The sequence below is a fragment of the Takifugu flavidus genome, chromosome 11 (genome assembly GCF_003711565.1).
Source record: "Takifugu flavidus isolate HTHZ2018 chromosome 11, ASM371156v2, whole genome shotgun sequence".
NCBI classification, from domain to species: Eukaryota; Metazoa; Chordata; class Actinopteri; order Tetraodontiformes; family Tetraodontidae; genus Takifugu; species Takifugu flavidus.
In genome coordinates, this window is record NC_079530.1 from 7,913,562 (window position 1) to 7,931,510 (window position 17,949).

The window sequence follows — 17,949 nt, forward strand, 5'->3', positions numbered from 1 at the left end:
CAGTTTCATTCTGTGTGATTAGTTTAGACTCTTTGTCTATACCTGCATTTCTAATTTGTTCTTCCAAATTGTTTCAGTTTCTCTTATTTTCATCCTTAGTTGCAGCGAAAAAACAAATGTTGAACCTTATGCTGAGTCATTTTCACTTTGGCTGTGTTCCTAAAGAGAAAAAGGGAAAATTTATCCTGATACCAAGACAAGAAATTGATTCTTACCGTTTGCATTAAGAACATAGCAGTCATCAGTGTACAGAAAAGCGCAGTATTAATAAATCAAATCTCTTAGATAGCTGGTCCACAGAGGTTGGAAAGCGACTGAAGACATTAATAAGCCCTTGGAAAAGTCTGCGAAACCTTTTTATTATCTATAAAAATGCAGGAAACTAAATCTTAAAATTATCGTTGCAAGCGATGCCAAACATTCCGATTGAAGCAATATCATTGCAAGAACAAGGTGTGTGTGCTTTTCTGATGTCGCTCTCAGATTTGATTTTTAGGAAACACAGAGATATCCTTCATCCCGTGATGTTCAGGAAGCAAGAGTGAGACTAATGAACACTGCCATGTGCTACTAATAAGACCTCCTTGTTAGAGCAAACCTGAATCCTGCACGCCAACATCAAAGCGCTTCTATATGCCCATCCTGTTTGTTGGCCTCAGCGTGCCACAGCTGCAGATAGGCGTAAATATTTGAATATCAATGTTTTATTGTTTGACCGACTTTGACTACTCTTGGTGGAGCAGATGCACGCTGTGGCGTTCTTCTGTTTACTATTACTCCAGATCTCATCCCACGGTGCCTTTATTGAGGGCGAGGGGAGACCCAGGAGCCAGGCTTTGATGCTCAGATAGAGGGGGCGGGCCTGGCAATGAGGGTCATCTCCAGGTTAACAGGAGCGCTCCTCCTGCCACAGATGTTTTCCAGCTGCAGACCTCATTTCTCACATCCAATCCTTGCTGATATTTGTACCTGGAGAATTTAGTCTCTCGTTAATGAACCCATTAGTCTATGAGGGGCCGGTGTGGAAGGTGGGTTAATGATGCGTCAACAGCACCTGACAAAACAATCACATTTAGGTGCCTGGTTGCCACGGCAGTGAAGGAGCACTTCCATTCACCTGCAGCATGATTTGATTACTTTTGACCAATTAAATTTTGCAAATGGAGCCGTGTGTTTTCACCCGGACAAAATCAACATAATTATTGTCAATTTGTCAAAGGTGAACATTGGCGAGATGGAGAAATATTCAAATGTGACATCAGGATTGAATAAGTTTCTCATCCTCCCCCCCAGCGGTGTTTTGGATTCTGCACCTTCACATGGAGCTCATTAGGTTGAAATGTTGTGAAGGTGATTTTAGCGATGTGACGTAACTGGCGGCCATCCCAGCACATTTATCTCACCCTTGAGTCACAGCCATGAAAGTCATCAAGCTCCAGACAGCTGTAGGTCGGTTTGATTGCCGGAAGATTGACTCAGAAAATGCCTGAAAATTCATTTTCCTGTCTGGTGTATCCTCCTTTATCCTTCAGTCCTTTTGCTAAACTTCTAAAAATATATATATCTGGCTTCAGTATGAGGGAAGCATTCATAAAGCAACCGTATGTTTGGTCTTAGATGAAGGACGTTCCAACAGAGTAGAAGATAAAGAGCTCAGTTTCTAGCTCTACTTTTAGCAAGTTAAGAACTTCATTTAGGACCTCTGTCTGCATTCTAATCATAAGCTTGTTTTTCAATGCTTCCAAAGGCATTAGTTTTACGTGACAAACAATCTCGAGGACGCGGCTAACTCGCGTAATCCACTTTCCCGCTTAAAAAAACAACACCAAACAAGACTCACTTGAGTTTGAAATGTTGAAACCAGCCTGCATCCAAAGCGCACAAAGAACAGAGCAGATTCTGTCTCACCGTTTTGGCTCCATCACGCCTGCAGATTGAGCGCCCGCCGTAATGACCGTGCGTTGTCAAGCCCACGGTTGTTGAGACGGCAGAGAGATGGCTGCACCTCGCAGGAGCCGCTATGGCTCCAACTCCCTCTCTTCCTGGAGCCACTGCCAAGGTGCCGTACTTCTCCAAGACACTCTGATGTGTTGGAGAATCTGGCATGGTTTCTTGCTTAAGAGAGGGAGGACAGGAGTGTGCAAGACGATCTTCGCTGTCTGCAGTGTTTGTCCATTTGTCTCTGGCTGGTGAAACAGGATTCCCACAATCACACAGAGTCATATGAAGCTGCTTTTACTGTACATCGCTAGTCAGAGCTGCTGGATAAGAACAGACATTTAAATCACAGAGCGTTCTTGAACTGCTATCTGAGAACAAAGATGTATTATTGTTGGTATATGATTGTCCTAATGATTGCCTGGTGAAGATAGACAGACGTCCCTGTTCCAGACACTTTTGCCTCTTAATCCTAAGACGAATGCTTCTACCTGTTTGCGTGCGAGTGGGTTTTCACCCCTGACTGAACCGCTGAAACAAACAAGATCTTCTCAAAACAACAGAAGGGATCCCTTATGCAGACACCTGAAACAGATACCTGTCTCTCTACATATATTCGCCCTGTTCTGCTATTTATTTCTTCTTACTGCTGCGACTTTGGGTCCTTTTTCATGAATCTGGAAGCTGTAGAAGTTGGTTTAGAATCTGTGGTCGAACTCTTTTTGCTGCTGATGAGTTAAACATTTGTCCTTGGCCTGTTTTTCTTTTTAGGTATAGCCATCGCCAGCGCTCTGGTAGACATATCCCAACAACGAGCCATGGACTTTAAAGAACGAGGTTTGAATCTGAAGCACCGCAAACACACCGTGCACCACCAGGGAACCTGTGTTTGAACCCGATACCCTTGGGCGGGAAGACTGCGTGTCCTACTACTTCGATGGAGGAGGATTTCGCCTCACACCTTTTGTTGACTGGAGTGAGAGGCACCTTAATTGGACCTTTTCGAACCTCTTCTTGGGTGGCGTGTTTTCCTCAGTAAGCCCCTAACTGGTGAAACCCACATGTGGCTCCCCTTTCTTCCAGATGCAGGCGAAAAAGCCTGTTTTAACATATCCCCGGTGTGCAAATCTTCTTCCTGACAGGCCAGAGGAGCAAACGTTTTAAGTCTGGATGTTAATGAGTGCTTGTTAGTCACTCCACAGCTTTGATAGTTGCTGTCAGAGCATTCAGACGTTTCCTGCTTTGAATCATCAGGGCCGTCGGCCATATCGACAAAGGAAAACACTTGTTTTACACCAATAAGCCATGCCGATTTGGCTTTTAAGCTTCTGTGAGCTGAAATTAACTGAGGTGAAATTAAGTCCTCCACACTCAACCTCTGGAGCAAAGAAGCAACAACGCGGACTCTAACTGAAATCAATTGTAGTGGGAGGCGGTCTGTGAAAACAGCTCGCTCGAGGCCAAAGTATCCGTGGAATTTTTAAGGCTGCTGCTGCTGGATGCAAGTGTTAACATGCAAACCAACATGTGATGTTCAACATTTTGATACCTGCTCAGGTTCTCTGTAACAGAGAAGGGTCTTTTGTAATCTGTTGTAGCGCTGGGGCTCACACATCTCTATATATGCACGAGTGTTTTACCAGTACAGTAGCACCCTCTGTGAGATAATATTATGCAAATAATCCAAAAAAGTAGGGTTTATTCCTGGCTGTGATGCAAGTTCAAGGTCAGTATCATCAAACTGGTATTCACGGGATGAATATTGCATTTATTGCTGTGTGGATATGTTCCCAATTTCCTTTAAACTGGTCATGTTTACTTTAATTGTGATAAACACTGTTTTTGATGTCTATTCAGCTACTGTTTGGGGATCAGACGTCAAACCATCAGCTTTGTGTTCTTTCTGTGAATCGCCATGTATGGCTAATCAGGGTCACGGGGGGTTCCTGGAGAGCCAAGATTCAAACCCAGAACCTTTTTTTCCACGTTCACCACTGCGCCAGTGTGCTGCCATGTTTGCACTTGCAGAAATTTGCAAGTGGAATTATTTTACTTACGTGCAAATATCCGGAATTTACTCTTTACACTAAAATACGGATAAATATCAGTTGTGTGCACGTAGCACTAGTGGCATAGACAGCTCCTTAATTTGTGACACCCACGTCCAAACAGTTTTTCCTTGTTGTGTTTTTGTCTATTTACATATTGACCCTCTGCTCACCAAATCTTTATTACCATCTTCCACAAATCCATTTTCTGTTCTCGAGCCAGAAATAATATCACGGGTGAGCTGGATCGTACAGTGTTCATGATGCCAAGAGCTGTCTGGTTCAGATTGGCTGGGAAGAGGTTAAGAGGTCATAGGTCAACCCCGCTGACTAAAACACAGCAACCCGCACCGAACCGCCAAAGGTTTGGTTATTTTTTTCCGTGAAAGCTCTTAACCAACAGTGATCTCAAACACGATGAGGCGCAAAACTGCTTTTTCTGTCTGAAGATGTTCCTCCTTTACAGTCTCAACAGGGCTAGTAACCGAATCAGGAAATTATTCAGGTTATTCAGAGGATATCGTTGGAATAAGATGGCACAAACTGAGCCGGTATTTGTGTTCCTAGGTTACAATAACATTCCATCTTTTCTTTTTAATCTGTGTGAAGAGCATGAAATGTATGTGGATGAGGTCAACCCTGGAAATTACTTTATGCTTTAACGGCAACACATTCCATGTTTCCTGCATATCTGGATGGAGACGGTCTGAAATAACACGTAAATGAAGATGAGTCCATTAAAACACGGGGATGTCACTTTCTCTCCAGAACAATTTATTATTCTATGAATATCATGATAGAAGTCACTTTTTAAAAATAAATCGGGCATAAAGTCGATCTTTATGTGTTTTCATTTTGTTTTGTCTGTTTTTGTTGGGTTTTATGGCCTCTTGCACCAGTTTGTTATCAAGAATTTACAAAAGGCAGCTTACAACAATGTCCACAGGAGCATAAATTTGAAGGATGATTAAAATGATTTGGAGCATCGTTTTGAGCAGATGTGTTTTCCAGCAGATTCTCACACATTTACACATCCTATCAGAAGCCTTTTGGCTTTCTAAAGCACATAGAATCTAAAGCTCAGCATTGAAATGGACCCATTTGTCAAATAATGATGCCTTCTGCAAGAGTAATATGAGATCAGTATCAAACGGCAGCTCACTTCCAAAAGTTGAAGCAGGCCATGATTTAACCATCTCAGATTAAGAGACAAAAGTCTCGTATCCTGTTGTACGACGCGTTTACTGACAAGTGTCAGTGGTATAACCATCATCCTTGTATTGAAACTGCATTCTCCTTTCAGCCTTTGTCCTGTCGCAGCGTTGAATCCAAGGGCGGCCTGGTGTCACCCCCATCTATAATTAAACCCAAATGCACCGGCAGCGCCGCGCGTTGTCACATTCAGTGAAAATGTATCCGGCCATTTTAACATCTGCATCATTCACTGACAGTTGCTTTGCTTTTGAATGGAGTGCTGATTATGGTTATCAGCTGTTGGACTGGTTGAAATCCAAAGCTGAACACAGTGTCGGAAACAGAGGTATAAACTAAATGAATAAGTCACCGACTGTTGCGAAGCCTAACAACATTTAACAGATAGCAGATCTTTAAGGCAGACCTGGTATTTGTCTTTTGAAAGGATGCTGTTAATGTCAGAATCAGCGGTCAGCAGGTGATGGAACGATTCCTCCGTTTGCTTCTCTGGGCTGACAGACCGCCTGAAAGGCTGCAGCGTTTAAGTGGACTTCTGGCATCGCTGCTCTGTTTACTACCTGTGTGGCGCTGGGGAAAAGCAGTGAAAGCTGCACTTTTCCCTTTATCCTGATCTAAGATGTTTTTAAAGAGTTCCTCCCTATTAAGGGTGCTTTGTATTTTTAGTCAATCAATGTGTGTAAAGCTTCTCTCTGTTCCTTCTCATGACACCACTTTCCCTGCAGTGAACCCTGTCTTCTCATCAGGACCAAAGCCATCAAGGGCTTCTCTGTACGGTACCTGATAATTCCATTAAAGGCAGTAAAATCCAGGAAATTAATAATTCATAGACTCATGTTTGGAATCAGTTATGTGTGTGTGTGTGTGTTTTTTAATTAAACCACCTACCATCAACAGTTTCGCTTATATCCACTTCCCTGCAGTCAAATAAAAATCAGCAAAGATGTGAAAGTTTAATAAAAGAAAAAAGAACTCAAACATGTTTTGGAATGAAGATGGGATGTTTGGCGAAAGCCGCAGCTGCTCGACTGTGGCGAGCCTCGAGCACAGGAGTGAAGACAAAGAGCCTCAGATGGTTCTAGTATGGATTCTGCATATCCCAACACACCGGCGTTACAGCCACCAAGGAAGTGCTGTTGGGACGCAAAACAATGTTATTTCAATACTACTTTAAAAACAAGACTGTATACATGTTAAAGCAGGACAAAGACTCTGTCGTTGCAGATGAATTTTGTCTACGTTGGACTCATTTAATGCACGATCCAAACGTGACCGAATGGACCAGCTAGAGTAGGATAATGCTCAGTCACAGTGAGATGTCCTGCTCATCCATCAGCCTCCTCTTGCCCTCTCTCAGCCGGAGAGGCAGCGTTTCACCGTGCACGCACTCAGAACCAGAATCCCACCATCACAACAGCAGTTGCTGCTGATGACGTGGTCCTTGTTTTCCTGACAGCGTTCACAGCTCAATCCCAGCATGCATTGCTCCCGCTTTATTTTCCAAGCAACAATGCTGAGTCATATCTCCAGTAACCATGGCGATAAAGCAAGGGTCAGTTTAAGGATCGAGGTGATCAGACCACACCTGTTGTGAACTATCTCTACTAATAAAACATCTCTGTTTCATATCTATATATTATTAAAAGAATCAGTCCACTCTGATAAAATATGACGATACACTCACTATAATTAAAAGTCTTTAGCTCAAGGCTGCAGTCGAGGAGATTTTAGTTAATGGACTTTGTTCTTGGAGCTGTAAACAACCAAAACTGACAACTGAGCTCGACTATTTCTTTAATAACAGTCTAGAAACGTCCAGTTTTAAAATGTACTTAAATGACTTTATTTTCCAGAGGATGTGTCCTGACCTTTTGTGAATTAAGAACCAATAACGAGTTGGATCTATGCTTATATACATTAATATGCCTACTTCAGAATCATATAAATTCTTACTGAAAGATTAATCATCCAATGTGAAAAATGAGTTTCATGTGATTCCAGTATTTCTGAACTGCAATAACAAGCAACCGTTACAATTATTAAAAATAAAGGGTTATTTACACATGTACAGTTTATCTAGGCGGCTTTGAATAAATTTACTGAAAAATTGCGACTACAGCATATAATCAAAAGTCAAACCAATTTTCTGGCAATTTAAAACGATAATGTATTTATTATCCTCTGAAACATCTCAGAGGATACAACATCTTTTTTTTAAACACTGGGCGGAAAATGTCAGCTCTATTTTCCAGGATTTTTTTTTCCAGTTTGTTCTACTGAACTTTTGCTCTGTGTTTTTAGTTGACGGCTTTCTCAGGACTTATAGATTTGTTTGATTTCTTTGCATTATAACTTCTTAAAAATCAAATATTCATACGAACTGTGTGGCATATATTTCAGGGGTTTTGGCAAGCAACAGTAATAATGTGAAAAAATAAAGGTTTCAGAGAACTTGTGTCTTTGTTGACCTTCCTGTGTGCTGATCTTGAGGATGATTTTCATCAGAAGGTCTGAGGTCACAGGTTTAAAGAATCCTGGGTGAAGTCTTGAGGCCATGAACCCAGTCCTCGATGGCAGCAATCCAACCGGGCTTTCGGACTGACCGCGGAAACCTGTGATCCAGGACTGGGTTCCAACACCAACACGAGTGATTAGTGCCATAAAGTGGGTCCACCTCATTCACACAACGTCTGTAATTTCATCTTTTCTTCTCAGATGACTTTACCCAATCAAGCCGTGGTTCATACGACCCTTGAGGTCCGCCTGATGACACTAACGACCCCCACGAGAGGTTAAATATCTGTGAATGCTCATTGGTCCACAGCTGATGACTCTGACAGTAAATGTCTTCAGAACATGACCTTTAACCCAAACAGTTCAAACTCACATCGTCACGAGGCGTTTAAGTGCAGCATGTGAGCGTCTTCTCATGGTTATTCACTATAATAACACCATGTGCGTCCAGTCTGGGTGGTTTAACAGTTTTAATCCTTAATTTTGTACAATAGATTTTACATTTTCACAAGCTAAGTAGAGAATGATGCTGGGTCATCTGCAAAAAGCTCTTTTTCCATTTTAAACCACTGATGGAACAGATGGTTCAGCTTTTATTTCCTGTTTTTTGGGGTTCTTTTACATGACATGGAGGCGGCCCCAGCATTCAGTCCCTGGAAATAGTGACCATCTTCATTTGCTTCATTTTAGAATCCAGCGTGATTTTCATCGTGACACTGGAGGTGGAACATACAAAACGATACAGTAAGACAAGAGTCTGAGAAATGCGAACAGTCCCATGATTTCTCTTCAAACTTCAGATCAAAGTGCTTTTTTGCAACATTCCTGCATCAAATAATCAGACGCTGAATCTCCTCCGCCTCGGTCATCATGCATTTTTCTTTTCCGTTTAGCTTTTGGTTAATGTCGTCTTCATTATGTCCGCAGTAAAACCAAAACAGTAGAATATGTAAAAAATAACCCTTTCTGTCTTGTTTAACTCCTTGAAATGGTGAAAAAAAAAAAAAAGGTAGAAAAATAAGTTCAAATTTCAGCCCAAAAATAATAATCAATGCTATATTTCTGTAACATTACGTGAGGATCTCTAAAATAACAAACACTGATATTCTCTTCTGCATATGCAACAATATTCCATAATCATCTACATACTGGGAGAATTATACAGATGCCTTCAATCATTTAACATTATTTTAAAAAAACAAATAAAAAAAACAATGCTTCCTTCTTTAGTCTATGTTGAATCTGATGGATAAAATAGCAAATGTAATAGAATACCATGATTTCAACTGTTTGCTTTAGAGTTTCAGCCAAGTACACGCGAGGAATTTACAGTGTTTGTCTTGGTCAATAACATAAAGTTCGACTTGACATGACTGTGTTTTGAGACGCTCCATAAACCCCCAGCAGCATGTTTGTTCCCATCAGTGCCCAGGTGTCAAAAGTTCCCAAACAGGCTGCAGTGATGTATAGAATATTATACTGTCAGGAAGTTTGTCAAAAAAATAAATAAATAGGGATGATCTGGTGGTGCTGAGACGTAGGTGACATGCAAAAAGCTTTGATGAAATGAAGCCTACAGTGTAAGAGGAACTGACTAGGAGAGTTGGCTAAAGTCCACCAGAGAACCAGTGTCACAGTAGTTCAGACAGCAGCAGTCCGTCTGCTTCAATGTTAGCCAGATGTGCCGTCATGGTTCTGACACGACGGTGGCTCATAGTACAGCTGCAGCAACTCATTTTTGTAGAGTTCAGTCTAAGGGAGAGAGGACAAGACAGCAGAGCTTTGTTGCACTCACATATGTTCCATTTAATTTTGTTTTTAAATCCGTACGTCGGAATTGTAGTTAGATTGTTATAAAACGGTAAAGTAGGTGTTTCGACATTTTCTGCTTTAAGATAGGTTAGAATGTTTGGAGATGAGTCTTAGACACAAGCAGCTGCATAGCCTTGGACCATAGAGCTAGCTAAGCAGCCAAATGCATCTGTTCATTGCTTGTTTCCGAGTAGCTTCATGCTCTTCAACGTTGTCCAAACAGAACCTGTGTGTGTGTACAACTTAAGCTGTTTATGCGATCACATATTGGTAGCTAGCCTATAATATCCGGACCAATTCAGTGTTTTAGCTCTCTGGTGGTGACCGAGGTTGAATCGCTTGAACAACAAATGACAAAAGGAACGACCCGTGGCGCGTATTTTAGTCTGACTGTGTGTAAATGTGCGGTGTGTGTTCCCGGGCCTTTGCTCGTGTGCTTTTGCCAGTGGCGATGCACGCTCAGTTCGAGCTACGCTAAAGATGGTTCGGGTACAGATGGTCAAAGTCCTCTGATGGTTTCTGTTGCTGCCTTTCAACCAAGGGAAAAGGCTCAAAATGACGTGTTTGTTGGTGGAAATCCAGCTGGGCGCTTTGTGAGATATGACACATCAGAACACAACAGTTGCTGAACACCCGATTAACGTTAGCGATCACTGAACCGACTGTGACTTTTAAGCAAAAGACCCCATCAATAGCCTGAACACACAGACAGACATCAGTGAGAACACATTGGAAAACTCTGCAAACGGATGCTAATTTACATGGCGTGTACCCTTATCCAAGTTTATTAGAAGGATGTCCTCCAATATTTTCTCTGTGCCGCTCTACGGAGCATCACTGAAGCTATAAAACATTTTAAAACCCAAACAGAACACTGCCAACTGAGTTAACATTTACAGCTGCAATGCAAAACAATTACAAAGAACTATAAAACAAGAGTACTTCCCAAAAATGATTAAAAACACAGAATAGAGAGAGAATCTAGAAGGAAATAAAATACAACAGGCTTTACTGAGAAGGATATATTGTTTTGTTATTCTTTTCCTTTTATACAAATGTGTGTTTGTCCAGTCCAATGTCGTTCGGTGCTGTGAAGCAGCGAAGCTACAAGACGTCTGGCAGGCGGCAGTACCACAGCCCCAGCAGCGGGGGCAGCAGAGAGGGCAGGAATGTGGACCGTCTGGATACAGCTGAGTTTCTCAGAATGGCGTTGGATGAGCTCGGATTGTCTATCTGCGGGTCCTGGCAGACAGAAGGAGAAACAGAAAGAGTTTATTTCAGCTCACTTTTCCACTTTACGATGAAAAAAGTTTTACAAAACTAAATATGAATCCAGCATCAGCAGATTTTGGGACGCAAGGCACTGCAAACTGTCAAAAACTTAATGACGACTTCTGGTTTTAGGTACACAAGATGGGGCTGTTTAACTCGATTATATCTCATTTTTAAACATAAGCAGTCGTGTGATACGCAAGAATATGAGAAAAGGTTGTTTTGTTTCAAACCCAAATGCCACTGTGGAAAGTTTAAAAAGTGCATGTGGCCTCTGGACTGGCCTCTGTGTGTGTGTGTGTGTGTGTGCACGTGCCTCACCGCTGGTCTTTGGCTTGCTAATAAAACTGCGAGCTAATGGCTTGGTCATCTCCCCCAGACCTGTCCCTGCCGCCATTAAATGTCACTCTAGTGCCTTATTATTGCACAATGACATTTACAGTGAACTTTAAAAGCCACCAGATAAGCAACAATTCCATTTGAGCCTCAAAGGAACTACAAAGAAGTTCAGTTTACAAAGAAGGATTGCCATGGCGGCTATCTTTAGAGGGAGGTCAGAGACTTCCCTCAGCCGGGTCGTTTTGGGATTATCAGTTAACTTGAAGACTTGACTCGAGGTTATTAGTAAAATTGTCATCTCTGATGGGCGAAATGACACAAAATATGTAAATAGCTCCTTTGATGGTGTTTTCCATCTAAAGACACAACGCTTAGTGACATAATTAATGTATCTTAATACACCAAAGAGACCAGATTCCAGAGATTCCATCACTTTTTCCAGCCCAGGACATTTTCTGAAGATTCAACATGTTGAATTTTGGAATTATCCAAGTCCATAGAACTATCTTGGAGGGAAGAAGGGCTTTTTAGATACGCTCAAAAATGGAGCAAAAGGCTAAAAGCTATGAGAAAGGGATGGACGGTGAGGTCCAGACTCATATTTTCCGAGGATCCAACTCAGAAGAAGCTTTATTCCGCGACTGAATGACCGAGTCACACGTGGAGGCAAATTTGTAAAAAGTTGAAGAACCTTTAACAAGATCAGGAGAAGAACAGCCGTGCCGCCCTCCCACAAGTCATCAGCCTGATTTGACTCACGTTGAAAAGCAAGTCCGTGACATCACGTTCCAATTTCACGTGCCACCCGCTGGAACGTGCAGGACCCCATAAGAATAGGTGTTTTATGAGCCTGAGCGGCGTACTCACCACACAGAAGACACCATCCACAGTTGAGTTGGACTTCAATTTCTGAGCCTGCGAAAGAAAAAGGCACCGTTTAGACGCTTCAGGCCCAAATACATCAACAAAAAATAATCCTGAACAGGTCAAATAAGCACGACTTGTTTAGGAAATCCCAAAACAGCAGTGTTTAATGGCTTTTATGGATATCGAGGCTGGGCAACAGATGATGTCATTATTATTTAAGAGAGCGATCGATATGCACTCTAATTAGACCAAAGATATTGTCAATGGAGTTACGCAACAGGTACACGCAGCACAAACATTGTGATGAAACCGATCAATCATTCCAACGACACTGTGTTTGTGAAGTTAGCGGGTCGTTAGCGGGTTCATGTCAGGAGCCTCTCAAAGGGGGCACTGGACCCCAGGCTCTCTCAGATGTTTGCTGCCCGTTTCTCTGAGCTCTGAGAGTTCAAGGCTAATCTGTGATGGAAGTGATCTGAGGTCTGCATCTCGCCGTCGCCATCAAAACGTTTTTATTTACGTTTTCTGAATTTGTTTGGAAAAAAAGCTATTTGATGCAGTTTCTTCGACCTAAAACTAGAGTTTCTGGACAACAAAGTTTCTTACTCTCTTGTAATAGACCACATACTGCATCTTTGTCCGTAGGATGGATGCTGTAAGTAAATGTAACTCCAGCTTTGACGTGTGTGTGTGTGTGTGTGTGTGTGTGTGTGTGTGTGTTGCAGTTGTAGGGGTGTCAGTATAATAAATGGGTTCAGTATGCTGTACTGGGAAGTACAAGGTGTAGCGAGCATGGTAATACAGCAACTCTGCGACATTCTGCTGTAATCTTTTTTTCTTCTGCACCAAATTAAATAAAAAATGTCCACGTCTCAGGTACGATGATGTCTATAAATCAATGTGTAGTCGACTATTAGAGTTTCTAAAGCTCAACAGCAAGGAAGCAAAGTGAGACTGTAGGTAGAAATCTGGTTGTAGATGGATAACAAAAGAGGAAACGTGACGATTTGATGTGTGCATTGAGTCATTAGTGTAAAGATTTTATGTCAGTCATTCTGTAGCTCTAAGTGGACCCTCGGACCCTCGCAAAGAAAAGTTTGGATAGCTTAACGGTCACGGCTAACCTCTGTGTTTTCTTTTATCTTATGTTCTTTTACCTTATCCTGTTTAACAATTCTGATGAATTTACCCTTAAAATGAGTTCACTCACTGCATTCTCATTAACAAACAAACAAACAGTCCCTCCAACACATCATCACTAAAACACATTCTTACATCGTTTTTATGTGTTCTGTAGTTGCTTCATACCTCCATGTTCTTAAAAGTCACATTAGCATGCTGTAGATTTTCATATTTGTCCAGGGCACATGTACCCTGCTTTGGAGTCAACTATATTCATAAGAACACACTGCTGGAGCCCCGAGGCCTCCAAAGTGGGAGTCGACCGTGTGTTATTTTATCTCCTGTGTTTTGCTGGAGGTCTACTTAGCTTTGTGAGTTTAAAAAGGAAAATAAGCTTTCATAGTGTTTTATTTTGATGAAAACAAAGAACGCGTCGATAGTATTGTATGTCCACATCTCACGAGGACAAGACAGAGCCACAATAACGCTGCTTTTGTGATGTGAAACATTAATCCTCACTGGTGGATGAGTTCTTTTAACTTAAATAATACAGTATAGCTTAGTGGTTGGAACTTACAAACTTGGGTTAACCCCTAAGAGTCCCCCCACATCGCCCCCGTAAAGGAAATATATTTTTGATGTTTTTGTGTCATTATGAATATCATTTGATTTTTGTTTAATTTTACTCAAAATCTAATAAAGAAATACAGCCAGAACGGAAATATGTCATTTATGACATGTTAATTAAGCCATGGAACTGTTAACTTTGATTAAAGTTACCTTTAGTGAGGTCACTTCCTGTCCAGTCACATGACTGTCACCTGGTCACCATAGTAAGGTGTTTAGTTGTTTGATGTTTAAGATGTTTCTCCTCATAATTTTAGGAGTAAAAAGTGTCTGTGATAAAAGCCCATAGTAGTATTATCAGTTACTAATCATCACTAAATGTTGCTCCTTATTAGTTTTTCGTTAGTGGAACAGACGTCTTCAGCCCTGACAAACGTGCCGTCGTTGTGCCTCAAGCGTGACAAACATTGGGGGGAAGCAGATGCTGCTGCACTAACTAAGCAACTGCCTGCAGACCTAAACATCCAGCGAATGCGTACTTACCGTGCAGGATGGAAATGCAGCTATTATTTTCCTGAACATTTGGTATTTGCGGAATGGGACTGGAACTCTGCTCGTGCGCTCTCAGAGGAGTAAACTATAACTGAAGCTGTATTACGACGCTTCACTGGGTTGGTGTATGATTAGATGTAAAATGGCTCTCTGGGCCCCTGGAAGCATATTGCCAGTAATGATGGTATTATCCAGCACTTTCTCCCTGACCCAAAAGGAGCCGTGACACTGCGGCTCAGGATTGCTGCCGGTGATCCCTCTGTTTCATCAGCTGACTGGAGCATCCGCGGAGCAGCGGTGGCTCCTCCGAATGAAAAATTCAGTGCTCCAGCCAGGCCAAAATGTAGCTGGCACGTACAGGTGTACAGATGGGTGGATACGCTTGGGCCCCGTCAACAGCCAGACTGGCAAATTGGCCGAGGCAGAGCGGGATAAGGGGGACAAGAGGAGCGGTAGAGAATAAATCAATCGCGGTGATGAATACTGTGGTGAAGCCCAGCGGAATCTACTGTGTGAGAAAGGAACTGGCAACGGCGCTCTTTAATTTCTCGTATGAGGTTTTTATGCGGGATTCATCTAAAGTGCGACGCGAAAAAGCTCCCCATCGGCAGAGTTTCCCTTGTTTTCTCGGCATCATTTGTACTACGACAAAACGAGACTCTCTGCATGGGCTAAAAATAAATATTCTAAGGATGATGACTGCAGAAACTGACAGTATTACAGTGAAAGATTAACTACTGTAGAGACAAACGCATTGTCAGGAAAGGATCAGCAGATCAGATAATGTTCACGCATCACTCCGAGGCTGTTTGTGCAAACTTTGTTCAAGTTTTTGGGATTAGTTTGCCTCTGGTTGGCTGGAGGCTGGCGCTCCATTAGCGTTAGCTGACCTGCAGGCTGCCACAGAAGTGGTAGATGCCGGGGTCCGTGTTGATGTGGTTGTCGATGGTGTTGGGGTTGCGCTCGCGGTTCCTTTGGGAGGGGGTGGTGGTGGAGGTGGTGGTCTGGACGGGGGACATCGGCTGCCACATTCCCACGTCTGTCCCATTTCCAAAGGCCTGGATGGCGTTACCTACGGAAGGGGGATGGGGTGATGGAAACATCAGGGGGGAGGAGAAACACCAGAAGCAAAACTTGGATGTGATTTATGAGTATAAATTCCATCTAAAAACAGAGTAGTAGCTTTTCCTGCCAACTGAGGGATGTTTTCATTTTATTAGGAAGGTAAAACTTTAACAAGACTAACAAGAAAACACCTAAACTGATGGCCTGTTGTTTTGAATTAATCCTCCAAAGTGAAATTCTGCGATTTGCACTGAAAATCCTTTTCCTTCGGCTCCTGGTTGGATCTGAATGGCGTAATAATTTGTCCCCACCTTAGAACAAATGTTTATCCTGCAACAGCCTAAACCACAATTCAAAGGGTTCAAAGATACTTAAGTTTGTTATCACTTCCCTCCATTAGAAATTCACGACACAGTCAAGAGTGATGACGTGGCTATTTAGCATTAGGTTCCATTAGTAGACCCTATTAATAGTTTTCTTTGATGTAACACACACACAGGCACACACACACACACACACACACATCAGAGGAATGCTGAGCTTTGAGGAACTGCTGTTTGAACGTTCTGATGTTCTTCCTTCTGTTACTGTGGAAAGAAAAACGAGGGCTCATCTGCATAATGACTCTTTAACCTCACTGAAATATTCATTCATACACTCGGGCAGCCACAAGTGCCTGGTCTTCTGCCTGTTCTTGAAAGTTTAACAAGTCATTTATTTCTTTAAACAGGAACGGTTTGGACTCTTTCTTCTGTTAGGACAGTGGAAACCTTAGATTGAGCCCCACTGTGCCATCTGATGTCAGATTCCCAGATAACTAGTGGCAACAGTCAACCAGCAGATGTTGAAAACTTCTGCGCATGATGGACTGCCGGTATTAAATTGCCCCAACTGCTGACCTTTATTCAAGAAACACTCTGGATCTGATAGCAGCATATACCGAACTCATCCCGCATCGATTGTTTTTGACAGCTGAACTACTCCTGATGTGGAGGAAAAGCCAGCTAGATATCAGTCTGAAAAAGACATGCGGTGGACCCCTGTTTGGGCGGAGAGACGCATAAGGCTTCGTGCACGCAGTGTGACCTCGGCTCCTTCTCCTCCCATTTTTCATCAACCCCCCATGGAGACGGTTTCAACTTTAACTCGTCCTGACCTTGAAAGAGTGCTTCATTTTTTCCCTCTCGCAATGCTTATTTCAGAAACGTTGATCTCGAGGCTAACACTGCAGGAGAATTTATGCCTTCCAGATCAGGGATAAGATGCGCTTTCTCAGTGGTGATGTCATGGCTTCATTATGTCAGACACATGTGATCACGTTCTGCTCTTCAGTCTAATATTTATAAAGGTTTTATAAGGTTAGATCCTCCAGGCATGTACATAGCTGGTCAACAGAATGAGAAGCACACTCGTACGAAAAATAACATCAATTCTAATGATCTGACCTAGATTATTGTCAGTTTGTATAATAATTTCTACTTGCTACCTCTAAAAAAACACGTTTACATTCTCAAACAAGTATTAAATTAACCTTCACTGATGAAACATACTCATCTTATCACTCCTTAGCAGCGTGTATTTGTGTGAGCAAATACTGGCTTCCCTCTTGCACGCATTTATGTCAACAGCATTTCTCAATTTATATGTACAAACATTGACAATATTACTGAATCGTGGTCTTGCTGGATGCCGTGACCTTTGTGTATCCGCTTCATGTTGCAGAAATGTCATCACACCGGAATAGCTTTGAATACATTAAGTCTTCAGGGGCTTCAAATGCTGGGGGTGGAAAAATTACACAGCTTTTTCCTGTTGGTTTTCTTTAAATAAATGTCACATAAAACCTCTTTTAGACCACCCACGACTATCTCAGAGCTTGGCGTTGCGAATTTCTTTGATTGATACGCACACATATATGCATATTAAACATGGTGTGGTGATTTAATAAATTATAGCTAGTGTATCCAGCTGTGTAGCTGATGATTCAGTCATTGATGTCAAAAATTAGGCTTTATCTGCTCGGAATAATCAGTAGTCCGAAGTCTTTCACAATGTTAAAACCAACATGCAACACAATAGTGGAGGCTTTATTACGGCCTCGGTCAAGTCATTCATGATTGCTAGACAGTTAAAAGTTAGTGACTACTATTACTCACAAGTGGTGTTCCAACTACTGAAAGCATCAATTCACTGCTGTCAAAATAAATGAACAACCTGCGACTGGAAGATATAAAAGATTCCAGATGAGAGGTGTCCGCCTCGCCTCGCTGCTAGCATTGTCAGCTATTCTATTAGCCTGAAATGAACTCAAACAAGCACATTTGGTCATTTATCCTGAGACAATAGAGTCAATTTCCATGACAATCCAAGCCAATTCTTCACTGACAATCCATGCGGTCTCTTTTGTCCTTATCATTAATTTGCAAATTCTTGAGTGGATAACTTGTTTTTCATTTGCCAGTCAGTTGGAAGGGACATAAGTTTTGCACTTTGTTAAGGATTTAATTAGAATCAAAGTTCAAACAACCACTTCTCCTACATCTCAGGCTATAGCTCTCAGAAATGGTGTCCTTGAATAAAATATTGTCTTTATGACCCTGTTTTTCTGACCTCTGTGGGAGAATCAATGAAGAATCAAATT

General features: G+C 42.0%; 2 protein-coding genes across 3 annotated transcripts in view; one reads left to right on the forward strand and one right to left on the reverse strand.

Moving 5' to 3' along the window:
- The window catches only part of LOC130534273 (attractin-like protein 1), a 62,766-nt gene extending 56,745 nt beyond the window's left edge, over positions 1 to 6,021 (forward strand). Inside the window, exon 10 of the mRNA XM_057048301.1 lies at positions 2,710 to 6,021. Within this exon, the coding sequence (XP_056904281.1) occupies positions 2,710 to 2,831 (122 nt within the window). The 3' untranslated portion in view covers positions 2,832 to 6,021. The remainder of the gene's footprint in view (positions 1 to 2,709) is intronic.
- A 2,142-nt stretch (positions 6,022 to 8,163) lies between these two features.
- The window catches only part of gfra1a (gdnf family receptor alpha 1a), a 53,119-nt gene continuing 43,333 nt past the window's right edge, over positions 8,164 to 17,949 (reverse strand). For both annotated transcript variants that reach the window (XM_057047027.1, XM_057047028.1), the window contains 3 exons: positions 15,134 to 15,315; positions 12,003 to 12,050; positions 8,164 to 10,766 (listed from right to left, as the gene is read on the reverse strand). In XM_057047027.1, coding sequence (XP_056903007.1) covers positions 10,629 to 10,766; positions 12,003 to 12,050; positions 15,134 to 15,315 — 368 coding nt within the window. In that variant the 3' untranslated portion in view covers positions 8,164 to 10,628. The remainder of the gene's footprint in view (positions 10,767 to 12,002; positions 12,051 to 15,133; positions 15,316 to 17,949) is intronic.